Raw genomic sequence first — 20803 nt, forward strand, 5'->3', positions numbered from 1 at the left:
GTGCGCAGTTTCCATTTGAAATGTTCTTCACATTACATAATATGCGTGCGCAGTTTCCATTTGAAGTGTTCTTCACACACTAATATGCGTGCGCAGTTTCCATTACGAATGTTCTTCACACACTAAAATGAGTGCGCAGTTTCCATTTGAAATGTTCTTCACACATTAATATGCGTGCGCAGTTTCCATTTGAAGTGTTCTTCACACACTAATATGCGTGCGCAGTTTCCATTAGGAATGTTCTTCACACATTAAAATGAGTGCGCAGTTTCCATTAGGAATGTTCTTCACACACTAATATGCGTGCGCAGTTTCCATTAGGAATGTTCTTCACACACTAATATGCGTGCGCAGTTTCCATTAGGAATGTTCTTCACACACTAAAATGTGCTTCCATGTGTTAATATATGTTTATAGCATGTTGCTTTATAATGCCCTAATAAATAACTCATTCTCTGGCCAATGGAAATATATATTACAGGCTTACGTTATCGTTATTGAATTATTTAAGCAACACTGTACCACCTGTAGCTGTATAAAAATCTCAGGAAACCGGCATATCCAGTGCCACAGTTACGAAACATCGGGATATAACTCACTCACTCTTAGTATTCGTACAGAAAAAACCCCGTAATGTTTCTGAAAGCCCGAAATTATATTTCATCATTGGGTTTAAGTTTTCACACTATTCATGTTAACGATTTCTGTCCATTGGGAAAATGACACGGGAATTTTAAAACAAATCGCACGTGTTGTTAATCTTCATGAAAACATTGTCATATTATAATTTCGGCTCAATACCATCACGGTGCTTTGTATTGAAGTTCAAATGTGATGGGCATGTTGTTTGTATGATTGCAAAATAAATTAAACTCATTCCTTTGAAATAAATTTCGGAACAAGGTTGTTGAATATTTCATACTGATAACAGCGATACACTTAATGAGTACATGTGGGAACAGACTAGTGGTTTGGTTTATTAGCAAAACTACATTATACAAAAGGTTATACGACGCATGCACGTCATATTATTTGAATGTCACTAAGGATGCGAATAGGACGAGCTTCCAACTGTCCTTGACGATTCCGAATCTATTTGGCTTCGACTGAAGGCTGTTCTGACACTCACAGGAAATATGAGACATTGTTCATATCCTCTTCCGTCTCGTCTGCTGCAGACATCTTCCGCCGCCATTTTGAATTCGGCTCTGGCAGCAGCGTCCCGCGGTATAAACAACTCTTATTATTTGGAGGCTATCTACAATCTTTTGAAGCGTCTTTCGATGAAAAGGGCGGATATGAGCATGCTTTCTGTCATCATTAGATCTTGAACCATAAACAGGAAAATAGTGAAAGTAATTCCTTAACTGATATTTGTCGTCTGCTCCCCGATATTGTATAGAATTCTTCATCCGTGACGTCAGACGTTGACGATAGGGGGAAAGTGTGAAGGGGCTTCGAGCGCGCCACTTTTCAATTGTTTGTTTTAATTAGTGGCGTTTGGCTTATTATCGGAGATTTGACCCAAGTTTGAAAAGCGTAGCTCGGAAGCTAAGTCCGTCATTTGTCGTGGTTTATTTGATCAGGCAACTGGGATAAGGTTTCCATGGTAACGAAGTACTCTTGGAACAAGTTGAGTTAATACCAGTAATAACACCGATAGACGTCTTTATCCGCATACCTTGGTACGTCTCACTGTCGGCTGAGAACTAGGGAGACATTTCTCACTTAAAGGGCCACTGATCCAGAGCGATTAATGTTTCCAGCCAACAGTCTAATTACGAAAACTAGTTGCAAACTGGTCAGCCCCTGCTCCCTCGACCGTGACGGACACGGGGACTTGGCTACTGTCCACCTTGGCAGAATTTCTTCAACCTAATCAGTGGGACATTAGGAAGGGTGGATGCCCATCAGATGCCGTTATTTGAAAATATCCCCTACAGTTCTTGTCTGATTGTAATAAAGTATCCCAGCAGTGTAGGCTTTTTCAGATTTTCAAATGTTTGGATGGTATAGTGACTGATCCAATTTGATCCTATTTCTGTGTTTTTTACCTCAATATTTAATCATGTAAAAATATGATGTCTATTACGTATGCTACGATATCAAAAACACACATTTGATATATTTGAATCCATAAGCTAAACAATCCCACTTTGCTATTGCTAAAAAAATCTGAAATTTTGCTAAGGTACTTAGGTATATACAGTTTCTAAATAAGTACACAGCAAATGCTTATATATATTTCTTATGTAACAATGAAGTTCGATCCGTTCGTATCCTCAAAACAGTGTCGGCCCATAAGGTTTTTTTTCAGGCAATCAAACTTGCATGCAATACAGCGATTACCACTCTCTTGCTGTAACCCTTGTTTGGTGGTAAATCTACACATGTTATTTGTCATCATTCACTTGATGGTCAGTTAATGAATTTATAACAGGTATAATTAGTGATAACACCACTCAGATTACCCGACAAAGGTTCCCATTTGGCATTGCTTGTGTCTGGAGTAAATACTCATCATTATAAATTTAGGTCCGATGTGGCAAATGTATTACATCTTATGTAATATGCTCATGGAAGTGCAGCAAGAGGAATTATCAGCTGAGTTTCAAAACAAACATTGATCAAAGGATTAACCGCTAACACGCTGATTGATTAATTGCTTTTATCCTGCACAGCGGATTTGTCAAAAGGTAGTGTTTATGTATGTAGATTTACTAATCTATACTGAATACACCCTGTCGTAAAATCTCTCTGTAAAAACAACGTCCTTCCTTCAAAGTATTAACCGCCCAAACCTTGATTGGTAGCTCATTATTGGCTAACTAATGGCGGACATCATGCAATTAGTTGCCAGGTGTGCTATCTTGGTTGACCAATGGGATACACCAGTGTGAAAAACCTGAAACGATAGATCACTTTTTGGCATATTAGACTGTTAAAAGACACATGACATGGAACAGGATTCTTTGTCAGCTGCAGATGAATGGCATCTAATTCCTTTATATGGATATTGATGGATACATTCCCTGAACAAGGTAATAGCCTGATATTATTGCTATAACTTTAGTCTGTTTTAATTTAAATATTTGCATTTTGTTTTAATCTATTTGTTATGGCATTCAACAGAATCATTTTTTTTTGCCGTGAAAGGTAATGAGACAGACAACATACACTAGATCGCACTGAGGGCGTGTGTGTGAAATATGATACACGTTGGCAATCTATAAGATGTCCAGATATTACAGTCATGTTATATATTCACTAAGTATAAGCAGATCGTGTGCATTTTATCAAGTTTCAAAATGCATACAAATATGATAATAAACTAATTAGGATCATAACACAAAATATAAAGACGTACATTGACTTCGTCATTTCAGTCCTAACATTTTTTACCACTGGCAGATGATTAAACTTAAAATGTTTTCATTTGTTATCAAAATAATGCCATTTAATACAACATTCAGATTTACTAGTAGTGAACCCAAGCTCACTACTCTCCCCAAGATCCCCTTACTTTAAAACAATGCTATTATATCAGGCTTCTCACCAAATTCAAGGTCAAACTATTTCTTAAATCAAATTCAACATCCGTTTACGTTAACATTTTTATAAAGTCAACATTACTATGAAATCAAAATTTACATCAATATCAGCATTTTTTATCAAAGTGAATATTTTTTTTATAAGAAACCAAATTATTCATCACAGTCTACATACTTTTACAACAAAATCAAGATTATCGAGTAAAAAAAGATTTCATCTTTGTTGATCAGTCTATACTTATACTATCAATTGCGCATGAGGGTGGCGCAGCAGAGGTAACGAACCAGTCATGAATTCTGGGATATCATCCGGGTACTCACGGGAGAAGAACAATAACAAAAGGAACAACCAGTCCACGGAAATTGCTCTGGATCAGTGGCCCTTTCACAGTATGGTGGCTGATTAGGGCCATCGCTTTCTCGCCTTAAAATTCGGAGGCGAGACGCGAAAGCGATAACGCGAGACGCGAAAGCGATAGCACGAGACGAGAAAGCGATAGCACGAGACGAGAAAGCGATATCATTGCGCAAGAAAGCGATAGAGCGAGAAAGCGAGAAAGCGATAGAGCGAGAAAGCGAGAAAGCGATATTACCCACAATTCAGTGCTGTCTGCGTATGATCGACTACAAACAGGAGCTCAGTCGCCATTCTATGGTGGCTGATTAGGGCCATCGCTTTCTCGCCTTAAAATTCGGAGGCGAGAAAGCGATATCACGAGACGAGAAAGCGATAACACGAGACGAGAAAGCGATAACACGAGACGAGAAAACGATAGCACGAGAAAAGCGATGGCCCTAATCAGCCACCATGTAACAGTTTTGTTCAACATATTGCTGTTTGTACTTCTCCCAGCAACAAGGGGCGTTTGTCTTATAGACGAAAGATGCATGGTCTTGTGATGCTCAGGTGCACAAAACCTGCACGAAAGAAAAATTGCATGGCTCATTTATGTTGAATCATAATGGTTTTGCAATTGGAGAAATCTAGTCTGTTCAGTTGAATCTACTGAAGACACTTCAATCTGACTTTGGGGAACTGTTCATGTTCCAAGTATGAGATCTACCAGTGAGTATATATGAACGGTTTGACACGGATGATTGTATTCAATACAGAATAACGTAACCAGGCCTGAACTCTTAGTCCAACTGATGTGGTTGTAGTTTCATACTCTGTGCTCTCGTTTACGGAAAGAACGGTACCCGCTCCGCTGCAATGACGAGGCTGTTTTGAGCTGAGACAAAGCACGAGTAATTACACTGGTAAGCTCGTGTTTCTTGCGAGGCTGACTTGATTAGACATGGACTACGCAGCAAGACAAACACGTCCATGACACTTCTTACTATTAAACTGACAGTTATTAGGCCACTGCTCTAAAATACGTGTAAACTTGCTAATGACATGGATAGTGGTGGTTTTAGTGAGGAGAAAACCAGATCCAACGTGGAAGTAGAAGTCCACCAGCCTTTTCCTGTAAATATCTCTTGTAGTCGAGATGTAAATTAGTTTCTGATTAGGCGCATCCGTCATATTGATATAATTTGTGATTATTTCCCAGATCAAAGGGAACCCCGCCATCTGTCATGGAGTTATCATTCCAAGGCTGTCAAGAGAGGCTAATTATAAAGCCATACTATCCGGTAACTGGATCTATTGTCAGGGAATAATCTATAACGTAGACTTATAGTGTATTTTATCCTCTGTAATGACACTGAGATGTGCGCTGTCATGCAGATACAACACAACGGGCAGTCTCACATTGGACAAGGTGTTTCCAGCGTTGTCAGAAGATGTTTCCAGCGTTGTCAGAAGGTGTTTCCAGCGTTGTCAGAAGATGTTTCCAGCGTTGTCAGAAGGTGTTTCCAGCGTTGTCAGAAGATGTTTCCAGCGTTGTCAGAAGATGTTTCCAGCGTTGTCAGAAGGTGTTTCCAGCGTTGTCAGAAGATGTTTCCAGCGTTGTCAGAACTTCTCAATGCGCCAGTGAACCATCACTGACTGCAGTGACCTGAATGCTCACAAATATGAAAGATACATTTCAGAGAGTCCGATATGCTCATGTGGACTAGCAAATGAAGATAGTTTTCACTTTTCTTTACTTGTCCAATTATATACTGTAACTTGAAATAACATGTACTTTTACCCAAAAGGTACACATTAGACTCAGTATTATTCGGGACCGCCCATACAGCCGCACCTGTAAATATGCAGATTCTTGAATCTGTTCATCTGTGTATTGTAAAATCAGGCAGATTTGACGCTCTTTTCTCAGGATAAATGATTGTTTACTCTCAAATTATGATGTTGACATACCTCATTTCCTATAGACTATGCATAGCTCATGCATGACTAACAGCCAAACTAAGTAATTATCATTTGCTTTTGTAAGGGAGAGGTGGTCATATCAGCTTATATCTTGTTCACCGATCCCTATTCAATTTTAGTTGACTACAAATATGTTAATCCAGAACCATCGGGATTATGACAGCCTGGTTCTTTTAAACGTTTATGACCTATTGATCACTATGAAACGTTGTTCATACTTAGATACAATACCTTTTACAAAATATATAGTGATGATCAGTGAAATTAACTTGGTTATATATAATTACATACAGATGCCGACTATAAACTTCCAAACTCAATCAGCTGGGCTAGCTTGACAGCGCACCTTGACAAGGCCACTGAGGGCCCACTCTGCTCGAATAGAAAAACAACTGTGCGAGTCTAGGGAATTGTTTGGACCCGTAATTAACACAGATACTTTCTTCAGTACTTGAACTTTGTATATATTTCTCTCGAGATGAAAGATTATAGTCGTATCTAGCGTCATTGTACATTGTACAGATGCTGATTCGTCCTTTTCCATATATCTTGTATTAAAACACGTTTAGTGACTTCGGTAGGTTTCCAGGGACACTCTTTGTTGCGATGCCAGTATATTTCGGCCACGAGGAGAAGTAGATGCGATAAAGACGAAATAGGTCTGCTGGGAGCTCCCGTACAAGCGTTTAACTTCACGCTTAGCAGTGCAACTAATAATTGTACTTAGGTGAATATTGTACTCCAAGGAATTACAGTTATTAAGCTGGAAATCTTCTAAGAAATGACCTTTATCGGAGTCCGACACAGACTCCTAAAACTGTGTTTGTTTCTCTATCAGTAAAGAAAATGTTCCATTACTTACAAGCCAGTTGTTTAAAACACATGTGCAATGAAAAAGATCTCCTTAAACAAGACTTTCGTCATTTGCTCCCATCAGGATTGACAAACCAACGACGTCATGCAACACTTTGCCAGTCGTTGTCGCAGCTCATTACGTTCACCTTCAGTAACCCATACTTGTCGTAAGAGGCGACTAACGGGATCGGGTGGTCAGGCTCGCTGGCTTGGTTGACGCGTGTCATCGATTCCCAATTGCGCAGATCGATGCCCATGCTGTTGATCACTGGATTGTCTGGTCCAGACTCGATTATTTACAGACTGCCGCCATATAGCTAGAATATTGCTGAGTGCGGCGTAAAACTAAACTCACTCACTCACTCACTCACTCACTCATTAGAGTAACAGCATTGCAAACAACTTCATAATCGCCATTCCAGACCTCCTTTCAGCATTCATATGGGCACGAACCGTTACAGAAAAATACCTCCGTCATATCTCCCGATATCAGTACATTATCAATTTTAACATCACTATTTGTCAATGACAACAGAAAACAGTTATGAAAAGTAAGTATAGCCTATACAAAAACTAATTTTCTTAGGATCCAATGACCGTGATTATCTCCTCTGTTGGATCGTTGGAAGTTTGTGAAAGAATAGAATGGATTTATGGCGTAGACAGGAAGTTCTGATAACGCTGTGTGTGCACTTGTATCGTTGCGAGTGTGCGTTTACGAGAATGAAATATGGTTTAATCGCGAATTTTATGTTTCTATGTTTTGAGGTGTATCTAATCTGCTTGATACATCGCATACTAAACAATCTACATCTTCTGTTTAACGAAGTAGCATAATGGCTTCATTGTTTGCTGCGGAATAGATCGTCGATACAGACTGCAAACCTTCAGCTGAGATCTCGCCGGCTCTCGTCACAGCGTGATTAGTGAATGTTGGTCGTGGCTGCGGCCGATGTCTCACAGATAAATGCCTTTGATCATTTGCTCACTCCCTCTAAACCCCCGTCCCTTCTGTGGCGATGCTGAAGTAACACGCAGACTCCCCATCACTGACTGCTATCCGCAGATCTTCTCGGAATGCCCATCTACTTCATACTCACTGTCGAGTATCCGGTAAACCATTGGTTTACAAGATCGCTCGCTAGAAGACAGAAGCTCATTGTTTCCGTATTCCCTATTCAGATGAGATAGCATGTGTATACATAACAAGTAACATTCGCTGCGCATACGATTGGATTATGAAATGCTTGCGGGAAAACATTAAATTAGAGATCTTGTTAAGATTCTGACGCCAGACCCTTGGGGTGATTGTAATCATCAAGGTCAAACTGACCTTGACCAATACTGGACATCAAGTTTTGTCAACGAATAAACATAAGAATTTAAACTGATATTTGTTGTTGAATTATATCAAACATTCATCAGTGTGACGTTTTACCTTGAGTAGTGCAACATAATGCCGTTAATGTTTTCTGGGGGGCAAGTAAATGTGTTGTAGACTGTGTCGGTACAAATAAATCAGCAAATGCAACATTTGATCGCTCTTTATCGTGTCTAACATGGGCAGATGTTCCAATATTAAACTCTCTTCCGTACGTATCTAAAACAACTTTAGACACACGGTAAGTGATTAATCCAGAGCCAGACAGATAATCCGATTTAGATAAACTGTTATTACCATTATAATAACAGAAGTGAAAACATTTATGGCTTGCCGCTTCCTCGGTGGGTGGAGACCCAATTAACCTTACGATAGTCACCGTCATAGCATGCGTTAGTCTGTCGGGAAATGGGGGAAGATGTCGTGGGGCTCTTTAACTTTCACTGACTGCTCATCTGAGCTAAAACTAAACCGAAGACAAATCACTCAATTACATATTTTGCATCAAATATTAAGAAATAATCGTTTTCAACAAGAAGTTACATTCCTTTCACATTCCTCCCACTACACTGACTGACTGAGTTTAGTTTTCGCCGCTTTTAGCAATATTCCAGCAATATCACGGCGGGGGACACCAGAAATGGGCTTAACACATTGTGCCCATGTGGGGAATCGAACCCGGGTCTTTGGCGTGACGAGCCAACGTTTTAACCACTAGGCTACCCCACCGCCCCTCCTCCCACTACAAGTAGTGAGACAAAAATGATTTGCCGATCTTACAGAATCCATCAACTGTCTGTCTCTGACATTACCATTTCAGTGTTACCCGGGTGATCTCATGTGATATTTCGGGGCGGTGGGGTAGCCTAATGGTTAAAGCGTTGGCTCGGCACGCCGAAGACCCAGGTTCGAATCCCCACATGGGTACAATGTGTGAAGCCCATTTCTGGTGTCCCCCGCCGTGATGTTGCTGGAATATTGCTAAAAGCGGCGTAAAACCAAACTCAGTCAGTCAGTCAGTCATGTGATATTTGTGATAGAGGTATCAAAATCAGTATTTTTCCAAAAGTCAACGTTTCTTAACCGGTTCAAAGTGACAGTCCGTCTGACGCGCCTGTTGACCCTCTGTTCAAAAGGATGTCTGAAACTGAAGGTGTATCCGATCATACCCAGACCCATCTGTTGTGTTCCTTCAATCGCTTTCTCAGACTTTTCATGCTCATAACTAAAGGTAAATCTTCCATATCGTGTGTAGAAAATGTCAATACCAATAAACTAGTCTGTCTCACAGTCCCTGAACCAGATTATTTTCCCTACAGCCAAGCCCTCCCTGCAATGCTAAAGCCCTAAATGAAGCAAGTCTAGATTTCACCAGGTTCTGAATCTCTGGTCTCCCTGGGGCACCTTTCCAATTTAAATGGGTTTATTTGTTACTATCAAAATTATATGTTATATTCAGAGACTAAGCGTTAGTCTACCAGTAAACTTAAGGTAACTGTTTTGTTGAAAACAGAATTTGTGGAAGCTATGTCAACATCTTGTCACAACTGTTAACATACTAGTATGGTTAACGGAGGCAGAGATATATACATTGATATATAGATTAATAATAATGGTTCTTGATACCACCCCCAGCTGTACCAGAAAGGTCCCCATATGTAGATTGTAATGTGCATAATAATGTGCACCCATCTCAGCAGCATATGCAGTCAACTTCAGTCAATATTAGTAATGCTTGAGAAATATTGTGTGCGTGTGGATGTGCGTGTGTGTATACATACAACAAGAATCTTTAGACAATATTCCTTCACTGCACGAGTTTCGGGTTTCCCAGACGATGGTAGTGCTATTAGATTAAGTTCTTCTTCATCGGCTGAACCAGCTCAAGTTTCTTATTTGATCAACTTCCTTGGGTAAAGGTAAACTCAAGCCGTGGACCCTTCTCATTTCCACGTCCGTTACCAATGCAGGGTCGCTGTGTAACCATTGTTCACAATGGGATACACATGGTTTCTTATTGATTCAGCTCGTTCTTAAAACTTTGCAATAGACTCGTGGTCTTTAAAACAGCCGTCTTCAAACACACACCCATCTAATGTTAGCTTTTTGTTCTGGCCAATACATTTAACATACAACTTCACTTTAATACTTTTTGAAATATAAACTGTTCCAAAATAACAACTGTCGTCTTAAATAAACATATAATTGAATATACTTTTATCTGTCTCCTGATATGAGGTAGAAATGAGCCCAGACAATCTCACTCCAATCTGGACTTGCTTAACGTTATCGGACGCTTTTTGTGCAAGTCACGTGTGTGTTTGAAACTGATGGTCGAGTTTCAGTTAGCCCTCTAACATATATGGACCACTGGTGTTTCCTCTCAACTTTGGACATCTGAGGATGCCTCTCAACCTTGGACTTCTGGTTTAGGCTCTATATCCTGGCCCTTTGGTGTTGCCTCTATACTCTGGACCTCTTTTGTTGCCTCTCAACCCTGGACCTCTGGTGTTGCCTTTTAGCCCTGGACCTCTGGTGATGCCTCTCAGCCCTGGACCTCTGAGGATGTCCTTCAACCTTGGACCTCTGGTGCTGCCTCTCAAACCTGTACCTCTGAGGATCTTCAGATGTTCCCTCCTGAATATGTTATATTACCCGATGTTGCCCTTGACATTAACAAGATGTGAGCGAGTGAATAGTGTTTCACACCGGTTCCAGCTGTACAGCAGCGACAAAACCGACATCAACAGTTGGCTTCGCAATTGTATCCATATGGAGAATGGAATCCATACCTTCGACTTTGCGAAGAAGCGCTGTAACCACGGGACCACCCCCGTCCCATAATTTGAAAAATTAGCAAGGTTAACGCGAATATTCCTGCATCGAAAATTATGGAAGACAATTGAATTGTAGAAGCCAAGGAATACATTCGACGCCATTTCCGCGTACATTGTCGACGGGAGCGACGTCGAGTAATGAAATAACGGCCTCACAGCCAGTGAGGGAGTGATCATTGCACGGAAAAGGTGGAGAAATAGAACTAGATTTTCAATCCCGTATCTAATTAAATTACTGCTCCCGGATTCTCCCAAAGTCCATTATATGAATCTTTCCACATTCACTAGGGTATCTTCTCTCCATCAAAATTCGATTTTGCCCCCAGCCACTTCGGGATTAGCCTCAAATAGAGGGATAAAAAAAACAAAGAGTGTTTTGCATTGATTTTCGGCGTTAAGAAGACATAGCCCTTCACAGCGACTAGCCTCTCCGTAATAGCAGTTGGCTGCGGAATGAAAAGATGAAATTAACGTCAAGTTATCCTCTCGCTATCATCTGGGAAAAACAAAGATTTCTTGTCATTGTCCATTTTCAATATTTCCATTAATTCTAGTAGCCGACAAATATTGTTTTCATAGCCTTATCATTAAAGTATTCCTCTAAATGTATTATTTTTATCTAATCGTACAATCTCAATAAATATTTGATGAAAGGTAAAGCATCAATATAGGAGAAGGCAGACAAAGATTAAGAATACCGCGAACACTCCAGGCTGATGGGTTTCCGACATTGTTCGTGGATAATTCAGGAATGGAATTGCTTATGCGAGTGAGTTTGATTTGATCCAGAAATCGGCTTCAAAGATTCCCCTCAAGGAAATCGAACCGGGTCTTAGGCGTAGAGAGCGAACGAGTCAACTACTACTTCCACGAATGGAAACGTAATGTCAAGGTAGATCCAGCACCAACTGGGTACTGCTGCCCTTTATGTTGACAATAATGCCATTATGATATATATATTTACTATTTAAATCATCATTTCATTGTCAACATGACCATTAGCCAGTGACAGACGGTGTATGAGGTGTGTCGTCTCGATCTCAAGACTTATCCGTGTGCCGCAATATGCTACTGTGGTGGACGGTTAGTGGAAGCGCTAAAACTATGTTGTTTGCCAATCTGCCCAGGCAGGTTCTCACGATACTGCCAATATACTCGTGTAACTGTCAGTGTAATTGACAAGGGAGGTGACTGAAATAGACAACTGCGTCATCGGGCATCCATGTGTAATATAAACGCTATTGGACAACACAGCACGCCTGCCACCTTGCTAACAAACCTATCTGATGTATATGTGGGTATTTATATAACATATACCTAGACGCAGACAGCAGCATCAGCATCAATATCACAGTGATGAAGTAGAATGGTACTAGAAAGTCAGATGTTTGTCACTGGACCTATTTCCGTCATGAATCACACATTAGTTAGAATGGCATCCGTACCAACATAATGGCTGTCCCAACAGAGATCTTGTGCATGTGTCCAGGAGCTGCCGTTGCTGCTGCTGTCGTTGCTGTTGCTGCTGCTGCTGATGATGATGATGCTGAGGATGCTGCTGCTGCTGAGGATGATGAAACAGTAACAGCCTTGCCCTCAAGGACGTTATCCAGGTTCAAATCACTACTCATATGGACGCAACTAGTGTTCCCCAAAATCATGCTGGTGTACATCTGTTCAAATCACGACAGCGAAATCGAATCTGTTTGAATAGGAAACAGTGGGTGATGATGAAAAACCTTTTGGGTACATTCAGATCACTCACAAACAACACACAGCACGTCCCATCTCTACATACTATCCAGTGACATTACATCGACTACATCCTTGCGCCATGGGTCAGCACAAACACGGACCGGGGGAAATACGATCATGTATTTTGACATTCGTCAGAGGAAATCAAAGCCAGGATTGTCAGTTATTTGTCCCTGAACGTTGTCCCGCGATAAAACCGCGCCATCCATCAGGCAGTACCAGTCGAACAGAGCGCCGATGCCTGGAGTTTACGGCTTAAGCCTTCTCTAATTCACACTTACTGTTACGACCAAACCACCCGATAAAGATAATAAATTTGATTTAGTCCGAAACGCCATCCGAGACTGACGGTGGTCGTTGTATGTCCCGCGTAGGATGGCTATCTCCCGGGGCGATATGTAGCGGATTGAAGATTCATCCCACTGCGGTGCGATCTCCGCCGTCTTAGCTGGGAGATGGCCTGGCTTAAGGGTCGCCAAGCACTGACAAATGAAGCCAATTAAATTATGGAAGACCGGCAGAGCCATGCTGTATCTTCTGATATATGAACACTCGATTAGACTTGACGGTACATCATTTGGACAGAAAATGCCCCGGGCAGTCCTCAAGTGAATTTGGGGATTTCCGGACTACGGTTAAACAATGAAGGTCTAGCGAAATTGTCAGAAATCGTTGTTTATAGCGTTTCTCACAGGCAAACTCTTAAATGCTGTATTATAGATTGGAAATATATATTAATATTCTAAATAGATTATCTTAACAATAAACCAGATTTTATTAAATGTGAGATTTAATGTGATACCATTTGAGCCAGTGATAAAGGGATAGTGCTTACTTAATATTACTATTGTGTCAGTGATTTGTGCCTTGTTATTAGATCGGTGGCCCTGGTGTTGGCAACAGGTGTCTGACGAGGGTGTGAGTGAGTGAGTGAGTTTAATTTTACGCCGCACTCAGCAATATTCCAGCTATATGGCGGCGGTCTGTAAATAATCGAGTCTGGAACAGACTATCCAGTGATCAACAGCATGAGCATCGATCTACGCAATTGGGAACCGATGACATGTGTCAACCAAGTCAGCGAGCCTGACCACCTGATCCCGTTAGTCGCCTCTTACGACAAGCATGGGTTACTGTAGATCAATTCTAACCCGGATCTTCACGGGTCTGTTATTATATTCTCTGGAAGATCCACTCTGTATTTCAACCGTTACTATACTACGTTACGTTACAAAACCCTTAAAAGAAAGCTTTCCGGTGGTTTATTGGCGAAACGGAATATCGATACTATTTAGGCTCACTTCAGATTGTCAATTAAGTGTGTACTATCAGCGCACATTAAGTATAAGAACACAATATGTGTTGCCATATGTACCTGTCTTAGTTAGTTCTGAAAGTTTACAGTCGCTGCAGAGCCATATCTATTAAATACAACTGGTGCTGCACCCAACATTAGCAGTGAAAACAGCTTTACGCCGCTTGTAGCAATACCAGAGTGGGGCGTTATGGCACCAAAACTGGGATTCCCAGATTGTACACATATGGAGATTTGAAGTTAATGGTAAACACATTCAACATAAACAGTTTTTAATCGCAGGACAGTTTGTGAAGAAGGAACGTTGTTGACCATATCCACATGTATTGGCTGTGTTGAATGTTTAGCCCAAGTTTGTTTCCTTTACTGATTTCAATGTTTGGATACCGTTTTTTTCAATTTTCGCTGCACTGAACTGCTTTTGATGATTTTAGTTTGAACTATAGTCATCATTTGTTTATCTGTAATTACATTTTGCCACCAGGAATGCTGGAAATAACTACACCTCATCTTCACGCTTTGTCACCACTAGTTAACCCGCTTTCAAGACAGCGACCCGAGTTGAGGCAATAAACATTAACATAAACAAAGTCCCCGCAACGGGATTAGATTTCTAAAGTAATAAATAACAGACTAACAAATGGTGCGACATATAATATCAGAGTAAGTTATATGAAACTTATTAAATTTATTTTCCACATTAGTACATAAACGTATTTTCATTTTAAATGACTAAATGCGGTTATATCGATGTTACACTCCTACCGTAACAACATACAGATATCCCTGTATGTTATGAACAATAACATGAGCTGAGCTTCCTATCTAGTGAGGGATAACGTATAATAACATATCAAACGAGTAATAACATTATCTAATTCCTTTTGCCAGTAATAACCTGGAGGTATTTGCATACAGGATGGGTCATATCCTACATCATCCCTAAAGCCATCAAAGCCGTTCCTTGAAGAAAATAATAACAGTAGAGAGGCATTAAAGCAAATTGAGTACGTATGTCTCGGCTATAAAACCTGGACATCAATCGCCGGTAAAGCCATATGCCAAAGCCATAAAGCAGTGGATAGTGAATTAAATCTTGTAGTCCCAGCTTCCCCAGTTGGATGTTCTTCATAGCCTTCCGTGTTTCATATACGTCAATTTGATAACGCTAATAATTTCATCATGGCAAGACATCGAGAAAATATGGAAATAAGTTGTCATTTGCCTTTTTGGGGCGCTTTCTTATTTGCTGGTTTTATCCTCTGACATTTTGAAAATGACTTATTTCCCCGGCTCTATGAGAGCAGTCTATTGTAGCCATCATGCCCGGTAATGAACATAACAGAACGACATCCGTGCTGGCTCTTCTTCCTGCTGCAGATGCTGGAATATGGACTGGCAGCAGGCACGTTACGACAGGTACAAATATGACAGGTGTGTTGTTTTATTGGTAATTAGACAGTGCTTATGAAGACCAACTGCGAGGATCGATGTCGGTTACAGTATATGCTCGTATAGATGGTAATGATGTAACGGTGGGTGTATACTTACCAGTCAAGCTTCGTCCTCAACGCTGATTTGCCGTATCTGCCTCACGTGCTCTGGCACCTGCCTGCTGTACACGGTGGAACTTGGAACGCTATTGGAGAATATACCCATGAATTATATCTCAGAATATCTTACTTTACCAGAGTCTACCGCTGATCAGTAATGGAGCTATTCTTTTCGGATGATCAGTTGGTATTCATTGCACAGGTTCATTTCCGAGTACTACTTTTTGATACATCTATGTAGAGGAGTTCAGTAGACAGGGTACTAGCACGTACATATGTAAGGAGTTCAGTAGACAGAGGTACTACCACGTACATCTATGTAGAGGTTCAGTAGACGGAGTACCAGCACGTACAGCTATGTAGAGGTTGAGTAGACGGGGTACTAGCACGTACAGCTATGTAGAGGTTGAGTAGACGGGGTACTACCACGTACAGCTATGTAGAGGTTGAGTAGACGGGGTACTAGCATGTGCAACTATGTAGAGGTTCAAGTAGACGGGGTACTACCACGTACAGCTATATAGAGGTTCAGTAGACGGGGTACGAGCACGTACAGCTATGTAGAGTTCAATGGAGCAGGAGTACTAGCACATTACACCTATGTAAGAGGTTAGTAGTGGGCAAAGGGTAGAAGCACGTACACCTATGTAGAGGAGTTCAGTAGACGGGGTACTACCACGTACAGCTATGTAGAGGTTCAGTAGACGGGGTACTACCACGCACAGCTATGTAGAGGTTCAGTAGACGGGGTACCAGCACGTACAGCTATGTAGAGGTTCAGTAGACGGGGTACTAGCACGTACAGCTATGTAGAGGTTCAGTAGACGGGGTAGTACCAGTACGTACAGCTATGTAGAGGTTCAGTAGACGGGGTACCAGCACGTACACCTATGTAGAGGTTCAGTAGACGGGACACTACCACGTACACCTATATAGAGGTTGAGTAGACAGGAGTACCAGCACGTACAATATATAGAGGTTGAGTAGACGAGGTACCAGCGTACAACGATGTAGAGTTGAATAGACAGGGGTACTACCACGTACACAGCTATGTAGAGTTGAGTGGGCTCAAGGGTAGAAGCACGTGCAGCTAATGTAGAGTTCAGTAGACGGGTACTACACGTACATCTATGTAGAGGTTCAGTAGACGGGGTACTACCACGTACATCTATGTAAGAGTTCAGTAGACAGATACCAGCACGTACAGCTATATAGAGGTTCAGTAGACAGGGGTACTACTTTTATTACAGCTATGTAGGGTTCAGTAGACGGGGGTACTAGCACGTACAGCTATGTAGAGGTTGAGTAGACGGGGTACTAGCACGTACAGCTATGTAGAGGTTCAGTAGACGGGGTACTACCACGTACAGCTATGTAGAGGTTCAGTAGACGGGGTACCAGCACGTACAGCTATGTAGAGGTTCAGTAGACGGGGTACTAGCACGTACAGCTATGTAGAGGTTAGAGTAGACAGGGTAGAAGCACGTACACCTATGTAAGAGGTTTAGTAGACGGGGTACTACCACGTACAGCTATGTAATAGAGGAGTTCAGTAGACGGGGAATTACTACCACACTTGTATATGAAGGTTTAGTAGACGAGGGTACCAGCACGTACAACTATGCAGGAGTTCAGTAGACGGGGTATACCACATACAGCTATGTAGAGTTCAGTAGACAGGGAGTACTACACCACTGTATATAGAGGTTCAGTAGACAGGGTACCAGCGTACACCTATGTAGAGGTTGAGTAGACGAGGTACCAGCACGTACAGCGATGTAGAGGTTGAGTAGACAGGAGTACTACCACGTATACAGCTATGTAGAGGAGTTCAGTAGACAGGGTAGAAGCACATGCAACCCATAGAGAGTTGGAGTAGAGAATACAGTCAAAGAGTAAAGGATGCGTACAGTGGACAGGGTGGGAGCCATAGTACAGGATACGTACAATCGACATGTTGGAACCAAGAGTAAAAGAGATGCGTATAGTGGACAGGAGTGGAGCCAAGAGTAAGAAGGATGCATGAGTACAGGATGGAGCCAGAGTAAAGGATAAATACAGTGGACAGAATTGGAGCCAAAGTAAGGATGCAATATTGTGGACAGAATTGGAGCCAAATTAAAGGATACGAATAGTGGACAGGGTGGAGCCAAATGAGATGCGTACAGTGGACAGGGGTGGAGCCAGAGTAAGGATGCGTAGAGGGACGTGAGTGGGGCCAGAGTAAAGGATGCGTACAGAGGGACAGAATTAGACCAGAGTAAAGGATGCGTACGTACAGTGGACAGAGGTGGAGCCAGAGTAAAAAGGATGCGTATAGTGGACAGGGTGGAGCCAGAGTAAAGGGACTGCGTATAGTGGACAGGGTGGAACCAAAGTAAAGGATGCTGATACAGTGGACAGGGTGGAGCCAGAGTAAAAGGATGCATGCAGAAGGACAGAGGTGGAGCCAGAGTGAGGATGCGTACAGTGGACAGGGGTGGAGCCAAGAGTAAAGGATGCATTATAGTGGACAGAAGGGTGGAGCCAGAGTAAAGGATGCGTACGGAGAGGACAGGGGTGGGGCCAAGGTAAAGGATGCGTAGAGGACGAGGTGGGGCCAGAGTAAAAGGATGCGTACAGTGGACAGGATGGAGCCAAGTAAAAGGATGCGTACAGAGGACTGGGATGGAGCCAGGTAAAGGATGCGTAGAGGACAGGGTGGGGGCCAAGAGTAAGGATGCGGCCACAGAGGACAGGGGTGGAGCCAGAGTAAAAGGATGCATTACTGAGGACAGGGGTGAGCCAGAATGCAAAGGATGCGTAGAGATGACAGGGGTGGGGGCCAAATTAAAGGATGCATTACAGAGGACTGGGTGGAGCCAGAGTAAGGATGCATTACAGAGGACTGGGTGGGGCAGGAGTAAAGGATGCGTACAGTGGACGGGGTGGAGCCAAATTAAGAGATGCATTACAGAGAGGGGACAGGAATTGGAGCCAGAGTAAAGGGTTATGCGTAGAGAGTGACAGGGTGGGGCCAGAGTAAAGGATGCTTGTAGAAGGAAGGGACTGGGTGAGACCAGAGTAAAGGATGCAATGAAGGGACTGGGTGGAGCCAGAGTAAAAAGGATGCGTACAGTGGACAGAGGTGGAGCCAGAGTACAGGATGCGCAAGTTAAGATCGACGGCAGGTTGGAGCCAGAGTAAAGGATGCGTATAGTGGACAGGGTGGAGCCAGAGTAAAGGATGCGTAGAGAGGACAGGGTGGAGCCAGAGTAAAGGATGCGTAGAGAGGACGGGGTGGGGCCAGAGTAAAAGGATGCATTACAGTGGACAGGTGGAAGACCAGAGTAAAGGATGCGTATTTGTGGACGGGGTGGGGCCAAGAGTAAAGGATGCGAATAGTGGACAGGGGTGGAGCGTAGAGAGAGCCAGAGTAAAAGGATGCATTACAGTGGACGGGGGTGGAGCCAGGAGTAAAGGGATGCGTAGAGGGACGTGGGTGGGGCCAGAGTAAAGGATGCGTAGAGAGGACGGGGGTGGGGCGAGTAAAGGATGCATTACAGTGGACAGGATGGAGCCAGAGTGAAAGGATGCGTACAGAGGACGGGGTGGAGCCAGAGTAAAGGATGCGATTACAGGGGTGGAGGGGTGGGGGCCAGAGTAAAGGATGCGTAGAGATGGACGGGGTGGAGCCAGAGTAAAGGATGCGTACAGTGGACAGGGTGGAGCCAGAGTAAAGGATGCGTAGAGAGGACTGGGTGGGGCCAGAGTAAAGGATGCGTACAGAGGACTGGGTGGAGCCAGAGTAAAGGATGCGTACAGAGGACTGGGTGGGGCCAGAGTAAAGGATGCGTACAGAGGACTGGGGGGTGGAGCCAGAGTAAAGGATGCGTAGAGAGGACGGGGTGGAGCCAGAGTAAAGGGATGCGTAGAGAGGGACTGGGTGGGGCCAGAGTAAAGGATGCGTAGAGAGGGACTGGGTGGGGCCAGAGTAAAGGATGCGTACAGAGGGACTGGGGTGGAGCCAGGTAGAGTAAGGATGTAAAGGATGCGTAAAGGATGCGGAGAGTGGGGTGGGGCCAGAGTAAAGGATGCGTAGAGAGGACAGGGTGGAGCCAGAGTAAAGGATGCGTAGAGAGGACGGGGTGGAGCCAGAGTAAAGGATGCGTAGAGATGGACGGGGTGGGAGCCAGAGTAAAGGATGCGTACAGTGGACAGGGTGGAGCCAGAGTAAAGGATGCGTGGACAGAGTGGACCAGAGTAAAGGGGTGGGACAGGGCCAGGTGGGGCCAGAGTAAAGGATGCGTAGAGAGAGGACGGGGGTGGAGCCAGAGTAAAGGATGCGTAGAGAGGGACGGGGGTGGGAGCCAGAGTAAAGGATGCGTACAGAGTGGAGCCAAATAAACGTACAGAGGGGGTGGAGCAAGCGTCAGAGTCACGGGGGTGGAGGATGCGTACAGCGTACGGGGTGGATGAAACAGTCAAATACTTTAAATACCCTTTACTTCGAGGCGAGGTTTGGGAGATGTGTATATTCATTTTCAGCATGTCAGAATAGCAGTAGCAAACTCGCTCACATATGGAAACATTGGTTTGGGCACCCATCAACGTCCATCCCAACTGTCTCAAAGTAGACATTTAACCACATATGGGCAGGCAGCACTTTCAAAATTATGTAAATTATAAGTTCTTACAGGATGGTGACACTAACGAAATTCTCTCCCACTTCAGACCCATCTTCATGATGTTTGTGTCTATCTTGTGGACTTGTATTCCACAGCGTTGCATGCATGCCCGTTCAGTCCCGTGGAAGGAGCTTCCACGTTGGTGTGCGGCAAGCTGATGACGTCCATGTATGCGCTGCAAGGAAGTCTGTGGCGGCATTTCATGCAGCAATTCCCTGGATAGCCAAACCCTTTTCAGCCAAAATGGCTCCTTTCTCAATTCATCTTTGTAAACATGGAAATAGCGTAGTAATCGCACCGTGGCTCAGTTTGACGGCTGAAACGGCCAAATTTCTGATTAATGAGCTCGGCTAAAATCAGTGCTTTAGAAGGGTTTTTTCTCTCCAACGTAAAGATGTTCTGCTCGTCGTAATGGGCTTGTTTGTAGCCGGTGCAGCTCTCCATTCCTGTCGCCGAGGTTAGCACTGCTCCAGTTACTCCCCTGCCCTCTCCACTGCTAATGAACCTCCAAAGGCTTTTCTGTATTTGTTTCCCTGACAAAGATTCAATAGTGTGACGTTCTCTAACTC

General features: G+C 43.1%; 1 protein-coding gene across 1 annotated transcript; it reads right to left on the reverse strand.

The window, feature by feature from the left end:
- Positions 1-18870: 18870 nt before the first annotated feature.
- LOC124291249 (leucine-rich repeat extensin-like protein 3) lies at positions 18871-20088 on the reverse strand. Its single transcript, XM_046728189.1, has one exon. It carries the CDS (start codon positions 20086-20088, stop codon positions 18871-18873), a length of 1218 nt encoding a protein of 405 aa, XP_046584145.1.
- Positions 20089-20803: the final 715 nt, after the last annotated feature.

Source organism: Haliotis rubra, unplaced genomic scaffold (assembly GCF_003918875.1).
Source record: "Haliotis rubra isolate DU_JTF1 unplaced genomic scaffold, ASM391887v1 Scf488, whole genome shotgun sequence".
Taxonomy (NCBI): domain Eukaryota; kingdom Metazoa; phylum Mollusca; class Gastropoda; order Lepetellida; family Haliotidae; genus Haliotis; species Haliotis rubra.

Bases quoted from the DNA above. Each gene is read 5' to 3' on its own strand.
- LOC124291249 (XM_046728189.1), bottom strand. From the start codon at position 20,088: ATGAATATACACATCTCCCAAACCTCGCCTCGAAGTAAAGGGTATTTA.